The sequence below is a fragment of the Pelodiscus sinensis genome, chromosome 6, assembly GCF_049634645.1.
Source record: "Pelodiscus sinensis isolate JC-2024 chromosome 6, ASM4963464v1, whole genome shotgun sequence".
Lineage (NCBI taxonomy): Eukaryota > Metazoa > Chordata > Testudines > Trionychidae > Pelodiscus > Pelodiscus sinensis.
Genome location: NC_134716.1, coordinates 85,110,687 through 85,128,302, shown reverse-complemented (window position 1 = coordinate 85,128,302; position 17,616 = coordinate 85,110,687). Strand labels below are relative to the sequence as shown.

The 17,616-nt window shown below is 41.4% G+C and overlaps 1 protein-coding gene across 3 annotated transcripts in view; it reads right to left on the bottom strand.

Annotated features, from left to right (window-relative positions):
* Nucleotides 1-17,616, bottom strand: part of SV2C (synaptic vesicle glycoprotein 2C) — a 201,004-nt gene that overhangs the window by 20,191 nt on the left and 163,197 nt on the right. For all 3 annotated transcript variants that reach the window (XM_025185249.2, XM_006124253.4, XM_025185251.2), the window contains 6 exons: nt 15,762-15,872; nt 14,134-14,222; nt 12,422-12,586; nt 9,646-9,779; nt 7,127-7,330; nt 6,210-6,369 (listed from right to left, as the gene is read on the bottom strand). In XM_025185249.2, the coding sequence (XP_025041034.2) occupies nt 6,210-6,369; nt 7,127-7,330; nt 9,646-9,779; nt 12,422-12,586; nt 14,134-14,222; nt 15,762-15,872 (863 nt within the window). The remainder of the gene's footprint in view (nt 1-6,209; nt 6,370-7,126; nt 7,331-9,645; nt 9,780-12,421; nt 12,587-14,133; nt 14,223-15,761; nt 15,873-17,616) is intronic.

Sequence of the window (17,616 nt, the reverse complement as noted above, 5' to 3'; positions counted from 1 at the left end):
GACTGCCTGTATTTGGAGATTGCATGAAAATATGAGGGAGCATTTTCCCTGTCAGTTAATCTGGGAGGCTCATTAGGGTTCAAAACTTAGATTTCTTAAACATGTGGACAACAGCATGCTTCGGAAGACCTCCAGTAAATCAATTTGGGGCAGATATTATAGGGACTGAGACTAATTAAAGGCTTTCTAGTCTGTTGGCTGAGAAACCATCTAGAAATAAGGTGATGGCCAACAAATTATCTTTAATGACCCATTTTCTGCCATTATAAACTGGACTAATGCAGAATATTTTAATCATTGTATTGTACAAAAATTTGAGAATAAAGCAGCAAAGAAAAATCCAGAAGTATCAGAGTTACTGTCGCATGTCATCAATAATATATAATTTTAAAATCCTAATTAGAGAATAGGTGCATATCCTATTTCATACTCTATATCAGTGTTTCCCAAAAGGGCTGTGTCCAGACTGGCCAGTTTTTCCAGAAAATCAGCCGCTTTTCCGGAAAAACTTGCCAGCTGTCTACACTGGCCGCTTGAATTTCCGCAAAAGCACTGACTTCCTACTATAAGAAATGCTGCTCTCATTCGGGCAAAAGTCCCTTTTGCGCAAAACTTTTGCACAAAAGGGCCATTGTAGACAGCTGAGATTTGTTTTCCGCAAAAAAGCCCCGATCGCGAAAATGGCGATCGGGGCTTTTTTCCAGAAAAGCATGTCTAGATTGGCCACAGATGCTTTTCCGCAAAAAGTGCTTTTGCAGAAAAGCGTCCGTGCCAATCTAGATGCTCTGTTCTGAAAATGCTTTTAATGGAAAACTTTTCCGTTAAAAGCATTTCCGGAAAATCATGCCTATCTAGACGCAGCCATGGTGTTTGGCGGAAACCTGGGATTCCTCGAAGTGAAATTAAGGGTTCTGCAAGAAAATTCTACTCCCCCACCCCATGCAGAGCCTGTAGGCAGCTCCCAATGGAGCTGTGCTGGCGGGGACGGGCTTCTGGCAGCGTGCCTCTCTGGCTGCTCCACCAGCCACTGCAGCTGCCCCACCACCGCGCGGCAGCCCCTGTCCCATGGGGCTTCCAGTGCTGTGCAGCCTCCTCCTTCTTGTGTGCAGGTCGCAGCTTGTTACAGCAGCTGCTGCTGCCAAGAGGGAAGGGGTGCCTGGGTCCAAGGCACCAAGGAGCCGCTCCTGCTCCTCAGCATTTTTAAACTACCGCCTGTGCCTCAGCAGGGGCTGCACAGAACTTGGCTGGGGCTCTATCCCCCTCACCGGGGCGCGCTTGGGCTCGCCGCTCCCTCTCCCCGCACTGCCGCTCTCTCTTCCTCGCGCTCCTCCCCATCCCTCTCCTACTGGAAAAGTGGCAGAGTCTGGTCTGGCAGGGAAGGTCAGGGTTTCTACACCTTCCAGCTCTGCCAGTGGGAAGCCTGAAATGGTGCTGTAGCTGCGCTGAGATCCCCGCTGCATGGGAGGGGGACTGAGCTCCTGCTTCCGCCCTCCTGCTGGGGGAACAAGAACGTGCTGCTTGGAGGCTCTCTCTTCTGCAGCAGGGTGCAAAGCAAGGTAAGCATCCCCACTCATGCCCAAACCCCACACCCAAATCCCTCTCACTCACTCCCCTCCCACTGCCAAGACCCCGCATTCCCAGCTTGCTCTGACATCCTGCTCCATATATAAGACTATTACTAGGGGTTCCGCGAAATTCTTTCAAGTTTGAAAGGGTTCCGTGGCCGAATAAAATTGGGAAACACTGCTCTATGTAGTCTCATATCTGCAGTGGAGCAGCTCTGATGAAGATTTATAGTGTATGTTCAGAAAACAAGCATGAAGATGGAGTTATATACATAGCAGTCATTAGGGCAAACAACATTAAAGCAATAGTGTAATTATCCCAAACCCAAGCATTAGAAAATGTAGGAAACTCTCAGTTAAGGTTACTCTTAAAAAAAAGATCTAAATGTATAAAGGGTCAGAAATGCAGTTAGTTACTGAAACTACCCAAACTCTATCATGCAGTTACATGAAGACAGGGAAAAACTGAATGTGTCACTGTACATTGATTATGTTCAAAATTCACATTTACCCAAATGGTAAAGAGACAATATGTTACATACATTACTTGCAGTACAATTCATGAAATATGTATACTATTAGCCCTCATGACATTGGCAAATCTCCAGGTGTGTGTGGTCCAGTCAGCTTCGAAGACCTGTTTGGGAGCTGAATTGGAAGAAGGGAGGGGTTCTCAGGATGGGTCACTTGCCTATGTTAAGCCTCACTTCCCACAGCTGGAAAACACCTGCTTTTTTCTAGCCCACTCTCCAACTACACCTTGATTTGCTTTATTGCTAGTTACTGACCTCCCCTACAGGCAGAGAAACATCAGCAAAAGTAGTGCACAGTTGTAAGCTGTGTAACTGCATGGCTGGGCAGCTGCCCATTTAGTACCATAGAGGCACTCCAGGAACCTGCCTGGGGACCTGCTGCAACTGTGGGAGAGCCATCCCTACCTGAGCCCACCTCCAAACTGCCATGTCCTGGGGAGGGGTGAACCCAGTGCTGGCCCAGACCTATTATGGCCAGAATGGAACTGCAGCTGGAACACAGCCATGGCCAGGGTGGACTGCACCTACCATGGCATGAACCCAGCTGCAGCCAGGGTGGCCCCCTCCAGATCCAACCCAGACCTGGCTTGAACTTGACAGGGCCATGGAAGGGCACCTCTCCTGCAGTCCCAGCCCTGAAGCTGCGGTAGTGTGGAGAGGTGCCTTTCCCCCACTGCCCAGTTGCTGCTGTGGGGAGGGTCCTCTCTCCTTGCAATAACCTTTTTCTTCCCTAGCCCTCAACCCAGCTCCACCCCAGAGCTCACATCTCCAACCAGAGTCCTCACACCCCACTGCACTGCACCAGGCCTGAGCCTCTCTCACACTCAGGTATCAGAGGGGAATCCGTGTTAGTCTGGATCTGCAAAAGCGACAAGGAGTCCTGTGGCACCCTATAGACTAACAGAAGTGCTGGAGCATAAGCTTTTGTGGGCAAAGACCCACTTCATCAGATGCATGTAGTAGAAATTTCCAGAGGCAGGTATAAATATGCAGGCCAGAATAAGGCTAGAGATAACGAGGTTAATTCAGTCAGGGAGGGTGAGGCTCACTTCTAGCAGCTGATCTGGAGGTGTGAACACCAAGAGAGGAGAAACTGCTTTTGTACTTGGCTAGCCATTCACAGTCTTTGTTTAATCCTAAACTGATGGTGTCAAATTTGCAGATGAACTGTATGTGTCACTGTAGTTTCTCTTTGAAATCTGGTCTTGAAGTTTTTTTGCTGCAGGATGGCTACCTTTAAATCTGCTACTGTTTGTATATTAGGAATGGCAATATACAAAAACCTGTAGGAGAACACTTCAATCTACCTGACACAGTATCAAATTTTGTTGTAAATACCAGGGCATGTGCAGATGTGCACCACCAACAAAAAAACGTGCTGCTGGCTGTGGGCACTCTGCTAATCAGCTAGGGAGCACCCAACTCTCTCCTGGGTGGTTGCCTGAGCACACAGCTAACAGAGAATACTGATCACCTCCACGTTGGTACCATAACAAAATTCATTTCACATGGGATAGGAAAAATTAGATGTAACTTTGACTTTGCCCTATCTACATAGAAGGCCAGTGTACTGACATCCAGGGCATGCAGAGTACATTCTTCATCTGATGTCCAAGGGAATCTATTTTGATCCAAAATGCCAAGTGTGGTTGCAAGTGAACTTTATCCTTGTAGAACACCATATAGGGCAGTTTTGAATAAGTGCCCTGATTTCAAACACCCTGCAGGCTGATTTAACCACAATGGAAAAAACCTTCCGGGTGAGAAACAGGAGAAAGCAGGAAGCCAGGGACTAGAAGGAAAGCCCCGCGAGCCTCGACAGCATGAGATGCAGGTCCCAGGGAGGGATCCTGGACGTGCAGGTGGAAGTGCTCCAGACCAGACCTTTCACAAAACAGGCTGTAACATTCTGAGCAAAGAACTGTCTGCCTTAGAATGGAAGGTGGAAAGCTGAAATAACGACCAGGTGTGCCTTGATCAATGACAGGGACCAGCGTGGGAGTTTGAGGTGCAGACAGTAATCCAGAATCACCTACAGTGTGGCCTGATTAGCCCAGATATGCTGTTTCAAAGCCAAGCTTGGGGTCAGTTTTCCACTTGGCCAGGTAAGCTGCTCTGTTGGCGGGTTTTCTGCTATCCAACAAGACCAGCTGAACCCAGGCCAAGCATTCCCATTAGTCCATGTTTAAACATGCAATAGCCATGCTGTCAAGTGTAGCACTGCCATATTTGGGTGCAGAAGATTGCTGTGGATTTCAAACAGCAGATCTGGCCACAGGTAGGTGCAATGGGTCAGCTTCTTAAAGGTCCAGCAGTGTGCTGAACCAGTGCTTGTGAGGCTACATGGGGGCCATGAGGAAAACCTTTGCCCAGTTCTCTTTGAGCTTCAGAAGAACTCTGTGAACCTATGGCCCCAGCAGAGAGGAATACAGCAGGGCCCCCGGCCATGGGAGCAGAAATGTGTTTGATAGGGAGACCCTGTCTATCCTCCTGACTGAACAGAGCACATGACATTTCTCATTCTGCCTGGATGCAAACAGGTCCGTCTGGGGACTCCCTCACTTCTGGAAGATTCTACTGATTGGTTCTGAATGGAGTGACCATTTGTGGCGAGATGAGAAAGTCCTGCTGAGGTGATCTGCTAATAGGTTCATGGTCTTGGGCAGCGGCGGCCTGTCAATACAGGCGAACTAGGTGGTCCTTTAGGGTGCCAAGATAAACAATCGTGGAGGGTTTTGGAGGCAGGGGCGCTGATTGTGCATTTCGCCTAGGGTGCCAGTTGCTGGCAGCTCGTCTAGGGCAGCTCCTGAACTCTTGGGCAGGTGCATGGCCACCAGGCTCTACCCTGCCTGCTAATGTAATACATTGTGGTGGTATAGTCCATCTAGAGGGGAAAGGGTGGAACAGGGATGGGGAGAGGCAGGACCTGGAGTGGCAGGGAGTTGTTCTGGCTGGGGGAGAGATCACATGGCCAGTGGTCCCTGTGTTACCAGTCACTTCCCAAAACCAGGGAAGGACAATGCCCAGAAAAGTCAACAACAACCTGATGTTAAACAACAATGAAAACAATCTCCAGATAAACATGTGAGTGATTACAATAGGATGCAGCAAAATCCATAGACCCGCATGAGAAGGGATTCCATCAGAAGCATTTTTTTCAGAATAAAAGGGAGAAAATAAACAGTCTGTTTTCAGATCTTCTAAATAAAACAGGAGTCCAACTACACAGTTTTACTCTTGATCAACAACATCTTATACATACTTGTCCTTCTAATCCCTTTGCTGACATTAACCAATCATCTAGGGCTCCAATCTCAGTGTTAAATTAGAAACTTTCTTACAGAAAATGGAAGTGTCCTGAGGCCCCTTCAGGAACCTGGAAAGGTCAGAAGCAGTGCTCAGAGGCCTCTCTGTAGCTGGTTAATGAGATCATGTAGATAGATACCTGCTGACCCTTCATACAAATCCTCACTGGACTGATTAATAGTTCGTACTTGACCGAAACCCATTAGTCCTCTCAAAAATACTATCAAATCCCTGTGCCAGTGATTCTATTATAGTCTCCACATTATTTCAAAGTCAATTAACAACTATACTTTGGACCAAATTCTGCCCTTCGTTACACTATTGTAAATCCAGAATCACTCCACTGAATTTAGCAGAATCACTACAGATGAACACAGTCTAAATCAATGTTTCTTAAACTATGTTCTGCAGAACACTGGTATTCCATGAACAACTCGCAGGTGTGCCGTGACCTCTTGTTTTGTTACTTCTTTATTTTTGTCTTTTTTTGTCTGACAATTTTTTTTGAAGAAAATTTGCATAGGTGTTCTGCATAAAAAAATATTGTTTGATGTTCCGTGGTCTCAAAATATTTAAGAAACACTGGTCTAAATAACAACAGAATTTGGATTTACATTTTCACATCCATAGAGAATATATCTGTCTCAAACTATTTTCAATCCCAAGCCATTCAGAATCTAGATTCTTTTCTTCCTCTCTTGGCAAGACAAACAAGGAGTGGAAGACTAGCACACTGCTACATTGTCAAGTCTTTGACTATGTTTTGCAATGGAACCAGGAGAATTAACAATTATGTTTCATGTACCTTCTGTCTGTAGGGTACAGTTCCACAGTAATGACATCAAGGGAATTCCATGCTGAGATGGTGAGGCCGTTGTACAAACACAGCATGCCTATCATCATGGATTCACTGGTACCAAACCACAAGAAAAAACAGCTAATTCCAGAGAGGACCATAGAACCACCTATATCCAAGGCAGACAAAAAATAACAATAATTGTTTTTACAGAATAATAATATTTATAATCTTATTTATTTTGCATAACAGTAGCCTTTACACACTGGATAGTTTAAATAACTGAACTGCACATTTGAATTTAAAACTAAATTCTAATACAGATCTTATTTTCTATGGCAACTATTAGTAGGGACCATGTCTTGCAATTACAAGGAAGGCATTTATGTATCATCTTAAACTAACAAGATTCATTTTAGATGACTCATTCTTTATAAAAGACGCTGCTCACAGAAAATCAACACAATCAATTATTTTGTTATTTAATTAAAATTAGCATAAATGTGTCATTATAAAGGGAAGACATCAACCCTCCACTATTGTCCCAAAACAGAAACCAGTCTATATTTTCTAATTTTTACTACATTCGCTAAATGGCCTATGCCACCAGCTGAGGTACCCTTGAATGGGAGCAAGCCAATGCTAAGCACTTTTTAAAATCCCACAACAAGTGCTTAAAATAGTATATTTATTTTACGAGATGGTAATACCAAGTGACGAACAAATACATGTCAGTGGAGAACTGGCCGTGCTCCTTATCTGTTAATTTCCAAACCTAATATGAGGGTGGTATTTTTATAGATGTAGAGGATTAGGCACTAATGAAAATGTCCCTGGAAGAGAGTTGTTCTTGCCTTTGTGAACAGCAAACTTTGTATTATGTAAACTGCTTTAAATATTTTTTAGGCTTTTGGCAAAGCCCATACCTAGCATTGTTAAACGTCCAATTCTGTCCATCAGAAGAGCAGATACAATATTCCCTGGTAACACAGCCAAAGTTCCCAGGAAATTAACAAAATAAATCCAATAGGCACTGTAGTCATCATCAAAGGTAATCTGACATCCTATCTTGTTGTGCTTAAATGGGCTGTTTATAAATTCACTGTCAATGAATTTATATTGCTTGAAATCTGTGGAAACAAGGGGAAGCATCAGCTAAAACAATATCAGATAACTCATATCCCAGCTAGAGCATATGCTTTTAAACATCCCAATATTAGACAGTCTTATTGACAAATAGGAGCTTGCACATATACACTGCTTTGCTTAGTATAATGTGGCTAGTCTCTGTTGTTAGTTTGTGGCCCCCCTCGCTCATAGTAAACATTCTCCAGATGAGTTTAGAGCTCATGAAAATAAGATACTATGGTGGCGCTGATCTACCTAAGCACATAAACTGTGGCTTAAAGTTCCATACATGCTTTACTTAACTGGCGGCTAGTACTACAGCCTACCACCCAGCCTAGTAGAGATTTACAAACTTCCAACACCTAGCATTGTCGATATTCCTCAGTCATATTCAGCTACAGACCTGGGCCTCAACTGAACAGACACTGTCAAGCACATCACCTTTCAGTGGGTTTGTGGTGAGGACAAGTGTGCACAGGAAACTCAGATGAGATTTTAGCTTTCAACTGCTGTTCTAATCTAAAAAAGTGATTGCAAAAATGATCTGGAATCACTGAGAAGCAATTAGCTCATCTCTTAATAAAACATAATTTTTCTAAGGGCTTGTCTACACAGGGCAGCAATGCTTCTAGAGAGGTATAAAACTGGAGGGCGCTATCATTACATCATGCAGACCCTGCTCTGAAAGGCACCTTGTGTGCACGGATCCAAACACAGCATTAATATGGACCTTTTAGAGCATGTCAGCATGGTCTACTCATGGTAGTTACCACACTTTCCAAATAACACCCCTCTGGTAGAGACACACCCTGTGTAGAGAAACCTTAAGTGGCAGCTCTGCAAACAGCCTGATGTGGGGGTTTTATTTGTTTTCTTTTTAGTGAGACACAAATGAGGCCAGAGCATCAGTGGCAGCTCCACCTTGTTGTCCCACATAGCCATTTATTTCCAGGACCCTCAATACTACCCCTGAACCATTTTAGGATTTGAGCATGGCTCTCCAGAGGTTTAAAGCATTTCTAGTTGTTACATTTTGAACCAGGAATCAAATAAACTATTACATGTAGACAGTTTCCCCCCAGTATCCTTCACACTCCTTCTGGAGTGTCACACCCTGCATTTTCCCTTTTGCTCCTCTAACTCTTGTCAGCCTCAAGTCATGGAGACCTTCCCTTCAGGCAAAGGGGACTGTTCATTTTTAACCTCTGAAGCCTAGCAACATGGCTTGCAAGATGGCCTTGGTGGAGAGCAATAAGAGCTACTATATATCCCAAATATTAGGCTCAATGAACCAGATTTTCATCTTATTTACAATGGATTCCACAGAACAAAATGGAGCTACTCTGGATTTACAACTATATAAATAAAATCAGGCCATGTCCCATTGTCTCTGCAATACTTCCACCCTTTATTGGCATAGGTAACATGGGAGAAGAGAGAAAGAATGTGTATGATTCATGAACTCAGATCCCTTCCCCCCAAATGTGGTAGTATATTCCATATCACTATTATATAGAGGGGACAGCTCTGACACTGATATTTGTAAAGCTCCCATTCAACCAAATCAAATATAAGTTTAACTAAAACAATCAGCCTACAGATAAATACACTTTCTTCTATGCATTCTGAAACTTCACAGAGATAATTAAACCATTTTAAAAGTGACAAATTCATTTCCTGTAATCTTTGTAAAAAGCTATGCTCCTTTATTTTTATTATTATTAATAAGCATGTTTATTATGGTACTGCCTAAGGACCAACCAAGAGTGAGGTCCAATTGTGCTAGGTACTGTACAAACACAGCAATAAACAGTCCCTTCCTGGAAGAGCTTGCAGTCCAGCGAGACAAGACACAGGGTGAGAAAAGAGGTTTAAACACCCAGCAGACCGTGTACTAATGCAACAGCAAATGTCACATTAGTGCCCACTTTTTAAAAAAATGGGTTTAGTTAGGAGGGGCTCTGTTAAATGGAAAGAAAAAGGATGGGGAAAGGACACCTTGAAGGGAAGAGAGGTGAGGAGGGCAGGGCAGGAGAGAAGAGGGTAACGGGCAGCTATGGCGAAGAGATTGTGTGACAAAGGGAGGAAGAGGGCTGCAGCAAAGAGCCAATCAGCACAGGGCAGTCAACATCTAGTCAAAACCACAGAAAAGTTTCTGAATGTTCTAAGATTCCTGCTCTGCCTGGTGCTGGAGATTCTGTCTTGTATTATATCACTGACATCTGTTTCCTTTACAGCTATCATACCACTGTCAAGCAGGCTTTGTGAAATAAGACCATGATAGTTGGACAGAAATATGATTTTCCTTTCAGCATACCTGTGTTGGAAAAGTTGGTGTCTATAAAAGTACAGTTCCTGAAGTACGTGCTCAGTGAAGTAACATCTTCAAATAAGCAATTCTTAAAAAGGGAGTCTTCAAAAGTAACTGATTTAAACTTCATCATAATAAACCTGCCCAATACAAATAATTTTCATCAGTCTGTCTCCATGCATCATGACCAGAGGCAGACACAGCTGATTCAGCTGTGCAGTCTTACATGGATGCGATTCTCAGAACTCCCACCCCCACAAACATAGTGCTTCCCAGAAAGATGCTCTAGTGTCAGAATGGTTGATTGACTGATGCTATGACACCATTGTTGAATATATTGCTTTCACTTAATGACATTCCAACACAGCTGCTGGATGTACATAAGGATGCAATTATCTTTTTCACAGTTAATACAAGGTTAAAAATCTTGCAGTTATCACTAATCTCTAGCCAATATCTAAAGAACTTTAGCACTCTGATGTAATATACAAGCAGTGTTAAATAGTCTTCTTTGTTAAGGCTCCAGAAATCTGACTTGAAATAAACAAGTAGTAGAGATGCTAACAGACCTTTTTTAATTAAAAAAATATATATTTCTACAGCCAGACAAAACCTTCTCCACCAGACCAGGCTCAAACACATTTTGGCCTACATTAAAAAAAACCCAACACGGTCACTCACAAATTTTGGGACACAGTCACAAATATTGCATGTGTAGATGACCTGCTAGACAGTTACATGGAAATCTTTGTGCTGCTACTTTTGACTGCATGTGCAATTCCAATGACTGTGCATAGAATTATAAATATGCATTTTTATTCACGCTATTCTAAAACTGCTTTATTCTTGTTCCTAGGACTTTTTGCTTTCTGGCCCCTCCTTGTTACTGACACTCATAACTAACACCATAGCTTTTTGACCTTTTATTTAATTAATTAAAAAAGTGAAAGAAACCTATTAGATAATCATAATTATAATAAAAACCTGTGTCTCAATATTCTTAGGCTAAGTCTACACAACTAACTTTTTGCCAACATAGCTATGGCTATTTTGATCAAGGATGTGATGAGGTGTGATTTGAGACCAACATAGCTGGGCTGGCAAAAGCTACTAGTCTAGATGTACTTTTGGCATATAACTTTTTGGGGGCCAGAATGAGCACCACTGACAAAAACACAATTTTTCCTGCATCCACCTTAGGATCCCTTTGCTAGTATAGTTGAAACAGCATAATATGCCAACAAACCCTAATAAGTCTTTGTTTAGCTAAATGTCTATTACACAAACTTCTCATTTCATACACCAAGAACATTTTAAAATTTTAGGTCAAAGAGCAATGTTCTTTTTGGGGGTAGGAGTGAAGGGTGGAAGACCATCAAACAAATTTATTGTATGGTCAATAAAAATGGTAGGAATTAAACTGACTCACAAATAAAATGTTGAGAATCACATAGTTTATGGAAAAAGGTGGCCCAAAATTCTATTTTGATTGTTATAGGTTACTAACTAATGATTTCTCTACTAATCATTTCTCTGATGAACAGGAAAATGTTACTTTCAGTCTAGTCATTGATTGACTACAGTACCTTTTTTCATCTGACACAGACTGATTATAATCTGACTGGAATTCAGTGTTAACCCATTATCCTTTTTCACAACACCGCCGTATTTGGCTCTCCCGTTTAAAAAATTGTCTCGATTGTTTAAAGGGGACCCAAGCAGTTCACAACTTTCACATATCAAAGTCTGCATACTTGCTAGGTTCAAGGCAGATTTGAGAGCCTCAGTTATATTTTACAAGTACTTTTATTTGGACATGATCTGCAGTACCTAGCCCCGCAGATGGCACAATAAATGAAATTTACTGAACAAGGCAGTGTCCAGCTCATGAAATAGAACTAAATTCGGAAGGCAGATGCTAATTCAAATGAAGTAGGCTAGTCATAAATATCAATTGCTCTGCACTGAACAAAACTTTAATTGCTTCTAAATTCAAATTGTTATTCAACAAGAAGCCTTCTTATATTATCAAAACCATTAATGTTACAAACTTAAATGTAATTGTATTATATAAAAACAATTATTTAGTACCACAAGGCTTAGAACCTTAATATAGTTTATATTGTATACATATGTATTGTAGACAGAGACCAGACACTTAAAACAACTCTGTGACCATAGAGTGATTAAACATAATTGTGTTTCTTTGATGTCTTTACATAAGTAAGCCATTTAGAATTGTGCTCTGTAAAATTCTAACTAGTGCCTTCAGATTTCTGGACTCAATTTAAAAAATAAAAGCACATTGCTCATGTGCGTTTTTACTTTTTACAACAGTTCATACTTTCTACCAAATGCCTTTTCAGCTATTTTTTGCTCTATGTAAGATGCTCAGTGTTTTTGAAGCTCAACATTTTGTCAGAAGGGATCCTAAATGAGTATCAGGAAAGAAGAAAAATGTAGAAAGGAACCAAAAACCCCACCCTTTCTCCCGCCATTAGACACGAAAATTACATCTCCTTCACTTCATATGCCACACACATTGCATGTGAAAATCTGAGTTTCATGGTGAAAGTAAGTACCAATTATGTGGATCCTCTAATCTGGTCTCTCCAAAAAACCGAAAGCCTCAATCCAGCAAAAGGGACCCACTTACATGGAACCTTATAATCATATAGAGCTCAACCTGTCAGAATACTTTTTACTACACAGACAGGCCTCTAGGCAGAAGCTTGAAATGTTAGTGACATTAACAATATTTTCTTAACCAAAATCTGTCAACCTGTCATTGATATATGTTCCATTGGTGTGAATCTGATTTTCCAATGTGAAATTGAAGCTGAAATCTGAAATTCTCTCTCCGTTAAAACGCTTCACTTTGGATGCATATTCGTCCGATTGCAGATGTTTAATGACATCAGGGAACCAGACAGACAACCCATAGTAGCTGTGAAAAGCAGAAGTGTTCAGTCACAAAGCTCATCATAACTTCAGAAGTATGTACAAACTAGAAGACACCCTACAGCATCTGACTACTTAAAGCAGATAACTTTATCCACATAAATAGTTCTACTTCTACCTGAATTTTAGATTTTTGAATATCAAGCATGGTAATGCTTTTAGGATAAAATGCATTTTGCGTGTATAAAGCCAAAATAGTGGGGTCTTACACATATAAAGAGGGTCAGAGATCAGGATCAGAGCTCATGGCTGCATCATAGGCCTCTAGGCCCTTACAGATACTAGGTTAGCCTGTTGAGCTTCCAAGATTGTTAGGGCCATTGGAACTATGTGTTTACAAATCCCTGCTTTGACTTATGCTGTGCCAGACTATGCATAAACACCCAGCAGAAACACCACCAGCGGGAAGCAGGGAGGCTGGAGATCCCAAGTGCAGATGTTCTGTCAGTAACTCATGCTGTGCAGTCCCAGTGCAGACTTTAAGTGGCTGGAAGATCATGGCCAAGCTCTCTTCACTATAGTGAATGTGAATGTGAAGTTTAAACTTATTACTTAGGGTTTGGACCCCAGCAAATTTACATTGCATATTAATTGCAATGGTCTGAACATTTGCTGGCTTATCCTGAGAGCAGAGAGAAATAGGATTGCTATGGAAATTCCAAAACCTAAGTAAGGTGCTGTATCTCTTACTCTAGCAATGTGTTCTCAAAAATCTTATCTGAAAACAGGGGACAATGGGCTGGAAGCTGGAGTGGATGAGAGGCTGGGGTACTTTGTATGATGGGAAGTTGCAAGAGAGACAAGGAGATGCTGCTGTAGAAGGGATCCTGAGGTAGGGGCAGGGTAGAGCATTTTATGGAGGCGGAGAAGAGTTGAAGAATTAAAAAAATGAGTTTAACTCTCCAGTTCCTCAGTGAACTTCAATGAGGATAAATGTATCACAACAATAATGAATTATTATTAAAATACAAGAAAAATTCATTTTCTGAAAGCTCAATTTAAATCTATATAGAATGACAGTCATTAGGTTAATAAGGAAACAAATAAGTGAATTACTGCAGCATCTGTTTACCATTGAAACATATGCATGGAACAATAAGCCATAATAATAACAACACAAGTGTTATACAAACTCTGATCCTTAATTGCTTTTTTCCCCTCTCACAGGAAATCTCTTTTTATTCCAAAAGAGAGCATGCTGGGCCTAAATATTCAGAAGTGACAAGTGAATTGGAGTTCCAGAGTTTTCAGTCACACACCTCAATACCTTGTAGAACCCTGACTTTCAAAGGGCACCAACTCTCTGAAAATCTGAGATCTTTAAGGTGCCAGGTGGTGAACCAAAAATGGAATATCTCCCAAATATGATGTTTTATTTCAAAGGTAATTGCATAAGTATAGTTAATGAGAAAAGAACACTGCAATGACAAAGCAGATTTGAATCCAGCATGACTGTCAGCATAAAATTCATCTATATTTCAAGATATACAGGCTAACCATGGAAAATTCACCAAGAATCCAAGTCAATCCTACCCAAAAGACAGTGTGAACCATACAGCTGTAAGTTTGATTGTGTTGTCCTTGACTGGATAGTTGAAACATCTCATAAATGTTAACCATATCTGTAAAATATGAGAACATAAGTTTAAAAATAAACAAGTGTTTTAGACAAATAAATTAAGCAATAGATGCCTGGATTCTGTTCTCTGCTTCATCAGTGCAGCCGAAAGCAAGGGGCATCGCATTGCAGCTCTTTGATTCTCAGGCCAGACTCGCACACTGGTGCGGGTAAAAGCAGGTTTTGATATTGCCATACTCCATTTATGCACATTTGATGGCCTCTTCTGCACTGGATTCACTATGAAGCCCTATGCAGATTCAAACAATCACTGGCCAAAACAAACAAAACAGTCAGAAATATTTCCATCTTTCCTGCCAATATTACACTGTTCTAAGTGGATGACAGGCTATATTCCACCCTAAAATAGTGACAGTTTTAAAATCTGGTATGTCATGTCCCATCACATCTAGAAATGGGTCCTTTATACAAATGGGAATGAGCTGGGACTGTCCTCATTTCAGAAGTTTTACAATAGAGCTGGTTGGAAAATGGGGTTGTCCATGACATCTCCTAGGATTCACCACTATTTTCCCTCCTGAAGAAGAAAGGAATTTCCTGGCCATTGTACATCATAGGAGATGTTGTACAATCAAGAGGACACAGAGAAAGGAGACGCGAGGCAAATGAACTACAACTTCCATGAGGCATTGTTGTAGGATATCTAATCTAAACAGAAATATTTCTGTTTTCTGACAAAATATTACAGATTCTGTCTGCTTATTTTTGTTTCTTTTACTTAAAACAGACACACATAGAGAGAAAGAACAGATACTTTTTGCAAATAATTTAGTCAAAAACCCAATTTTCCATGGAAAAACCATTTTGATTAAACATTTTTGGCCAACTGTAGCATACATATTTCAGCATACACATTTATCATTGTGACATTATTACCTGTGGGAAAGCTATTTTAGATCATTTTTAGTGGCTTGCAAATGAGTTACTGATAATTTTTCTCTCTTTTCAAGGTCTGTACTCTAGGATTCAAAGTAAATTATCTTGGCTTTACAGGTAAGATATTGAAAACAGGCCCAGTTAGCGTTTATGAAACACTATAAAACAGTTCTAAGTTTTCCTGTAAAATATTTGGTAAATGCTGAATACATGACTGCATAGTAACTTATAAAGATTTTATTGGCATTCATTTTGGATGACCTGCATAACTTATTCATGGCTTTGCTATCTGTAAAGGATGTGGCCACCCCAAACCTCATACAGATAGAACCATTCCATCATCCTGTGTTCCCTCTCACCCAATCTCACACTGGTTTTTCCAGTATATATTTAAACCATGATTGAGACATAGAGCCATATTATTGTTAGGAATGACGCATAAGGGCCTAGGCTGCCCTTTTCTGTCTAAAGAATGGATCCATCATTTTCTACAATGCTCAGTTCTCTCCCACTGGACTGTGAAACTGGAATTTTGTGATTGTTCTGAAGCCAGAGGTAATAGTCAGCTATACTCTAGTACATTCCCATTTCTGGGCACTAATGATAGCTCACTTATTACCACATACACTTGGATTTTATTACTTACCCCATACAGCTCTGTGCGGATTCTAACAAAACACCTTCTGTACCAGGTTCCTGTGTCACTCTGAATTTCTATAAGCTCATCTATCTGTTTGGGGGTTTTGATTCTGTTAACCTGTAAATAGAAACAGAGCAACAAGTGTTTGTGTTTTCTTGAACAGTTAAAATGCAAGTAAAGGTCCCTTGAAAGTGTAAATAAACTCCACAAGCTAAAGATGGGCAGACAGTTGGGGTTAAGATTTCACACGTCTGTCCTGAAAATCTAACAGGAAATTTACAACTATAAATATCCTATTTGCAAGCTCAATATAATTTGCATGCTTTTCAGGATTAGGCCAACAAAGGCCCAGTGATATCCTGATAGATAACATTGTCTCCGGGAATAGAGTGGGTGGTGGCCATGATGGTAAACCTTGCTCCTTTCAATTCACCCACTTAGCAATATTTTGCTGAGGTCAGGATAAATTCCTATCATGGATTCCCATCTCATCCACATAGACACTACGGAAAGAAAAATGTACATTTGTTTTGAAATGGCATAGGTTTCCAAGCACAAAAGACCTCACGAAAGTCGATGTTTTCCTACGAATTCACATTCCACAGGCAAAAGAGCAAGATGACTTGTGTGTTCCTGTGCCATTGTAGATCATCTTCAGTTTTTGATGACAAATGTGATCACTGAGATTGAGTTTGACTAAATGACATTTAATCAAATTCAAACAGCCACAACTGAGTCTGAATTTCTCTTCCTGGTGATGGATTTGTGGCCCTCTGGCTGGGCCCCTTAGGCCAGACTCGGCCCCAGTGAAGTGTATCTTATTTCCCCCACCCCCGCTTACTTGTGTTCTGGAGATATATTATGCCCAGGAAGAGGCAGCAGCTTCACCACATTAACCAATAAAAGCATATGCCAGTGATTCTTTTTCTTTCAACTCATTGCTATGCCAACCTGTGACTTTGCCAGGAGCTTTGAAGAGGTAATGTCCCAACTTTTTAAATCTAATGTACACAATCCAATTTGGATCCACCTATGTGTCTCCAACTTTTCATATTCTTTTACAGTACAGGTCTATTTTTTTTAAACCTTGGACAACTTAGTGTACAGGCCTCTGTCTCACAACATTTGCATAGAATAGCTGTAACTGATTCAAAAAGGTGGACTGCTGGATAGATTGGTTGGTTTGGATAGATCCGAAATGAATGTGCAGAGATTGCAGTAAAGATGGTGTTTTCCCTGCTTTAGAATATAGAAATGGAAGATGACCTACCCAACTGTAGATCATCATAAGCTTCAAAGCAGTAGATCATTGTTATAGTCAGTGTGATTTTACCTGCACTCTTTACCAGTGTGGTCAAAAGTCACCAGTCTGGTGTCCCAACAGGTATCTTGCTCTGGCCAATAAAGATAACTGTTTGAATGTGTGCGTGTGTGTTCCCTCTATATGTTGTGCAGGTAGTCAGTACAGCAGACTGTGAGAGAGCCCCCAAAAACCACAAAATCAGATAAGGGAGAAGGCACCCAAACCAGGTTTATTGTCAAATGAAACACAGTCAAGAGCCCCCCAGATCAGATGCTAATACATATGTGCCTCCCCCACAGGCAATGGACTCAACTCAGTCAACAGTAGGATTCTCTATTGCCCCCTACGCTGGACAAAGGCAGCCTCTCTGAAACACATCTTTATACACATGTTGTCACGGGTCCCCCTCCTGTTGCAGGCCCGGCGCCCAGGACGTATCGGGACCCCGAGGCCCCTTGCACAGCCGCCAGTTATCCCGGTAGAAACTATGCTGCAAACAGTGAATGATTTGTTGGTTCCCTCTCTACTTGCCACCAGGAGGGAGTGGAAAGGGGTCCG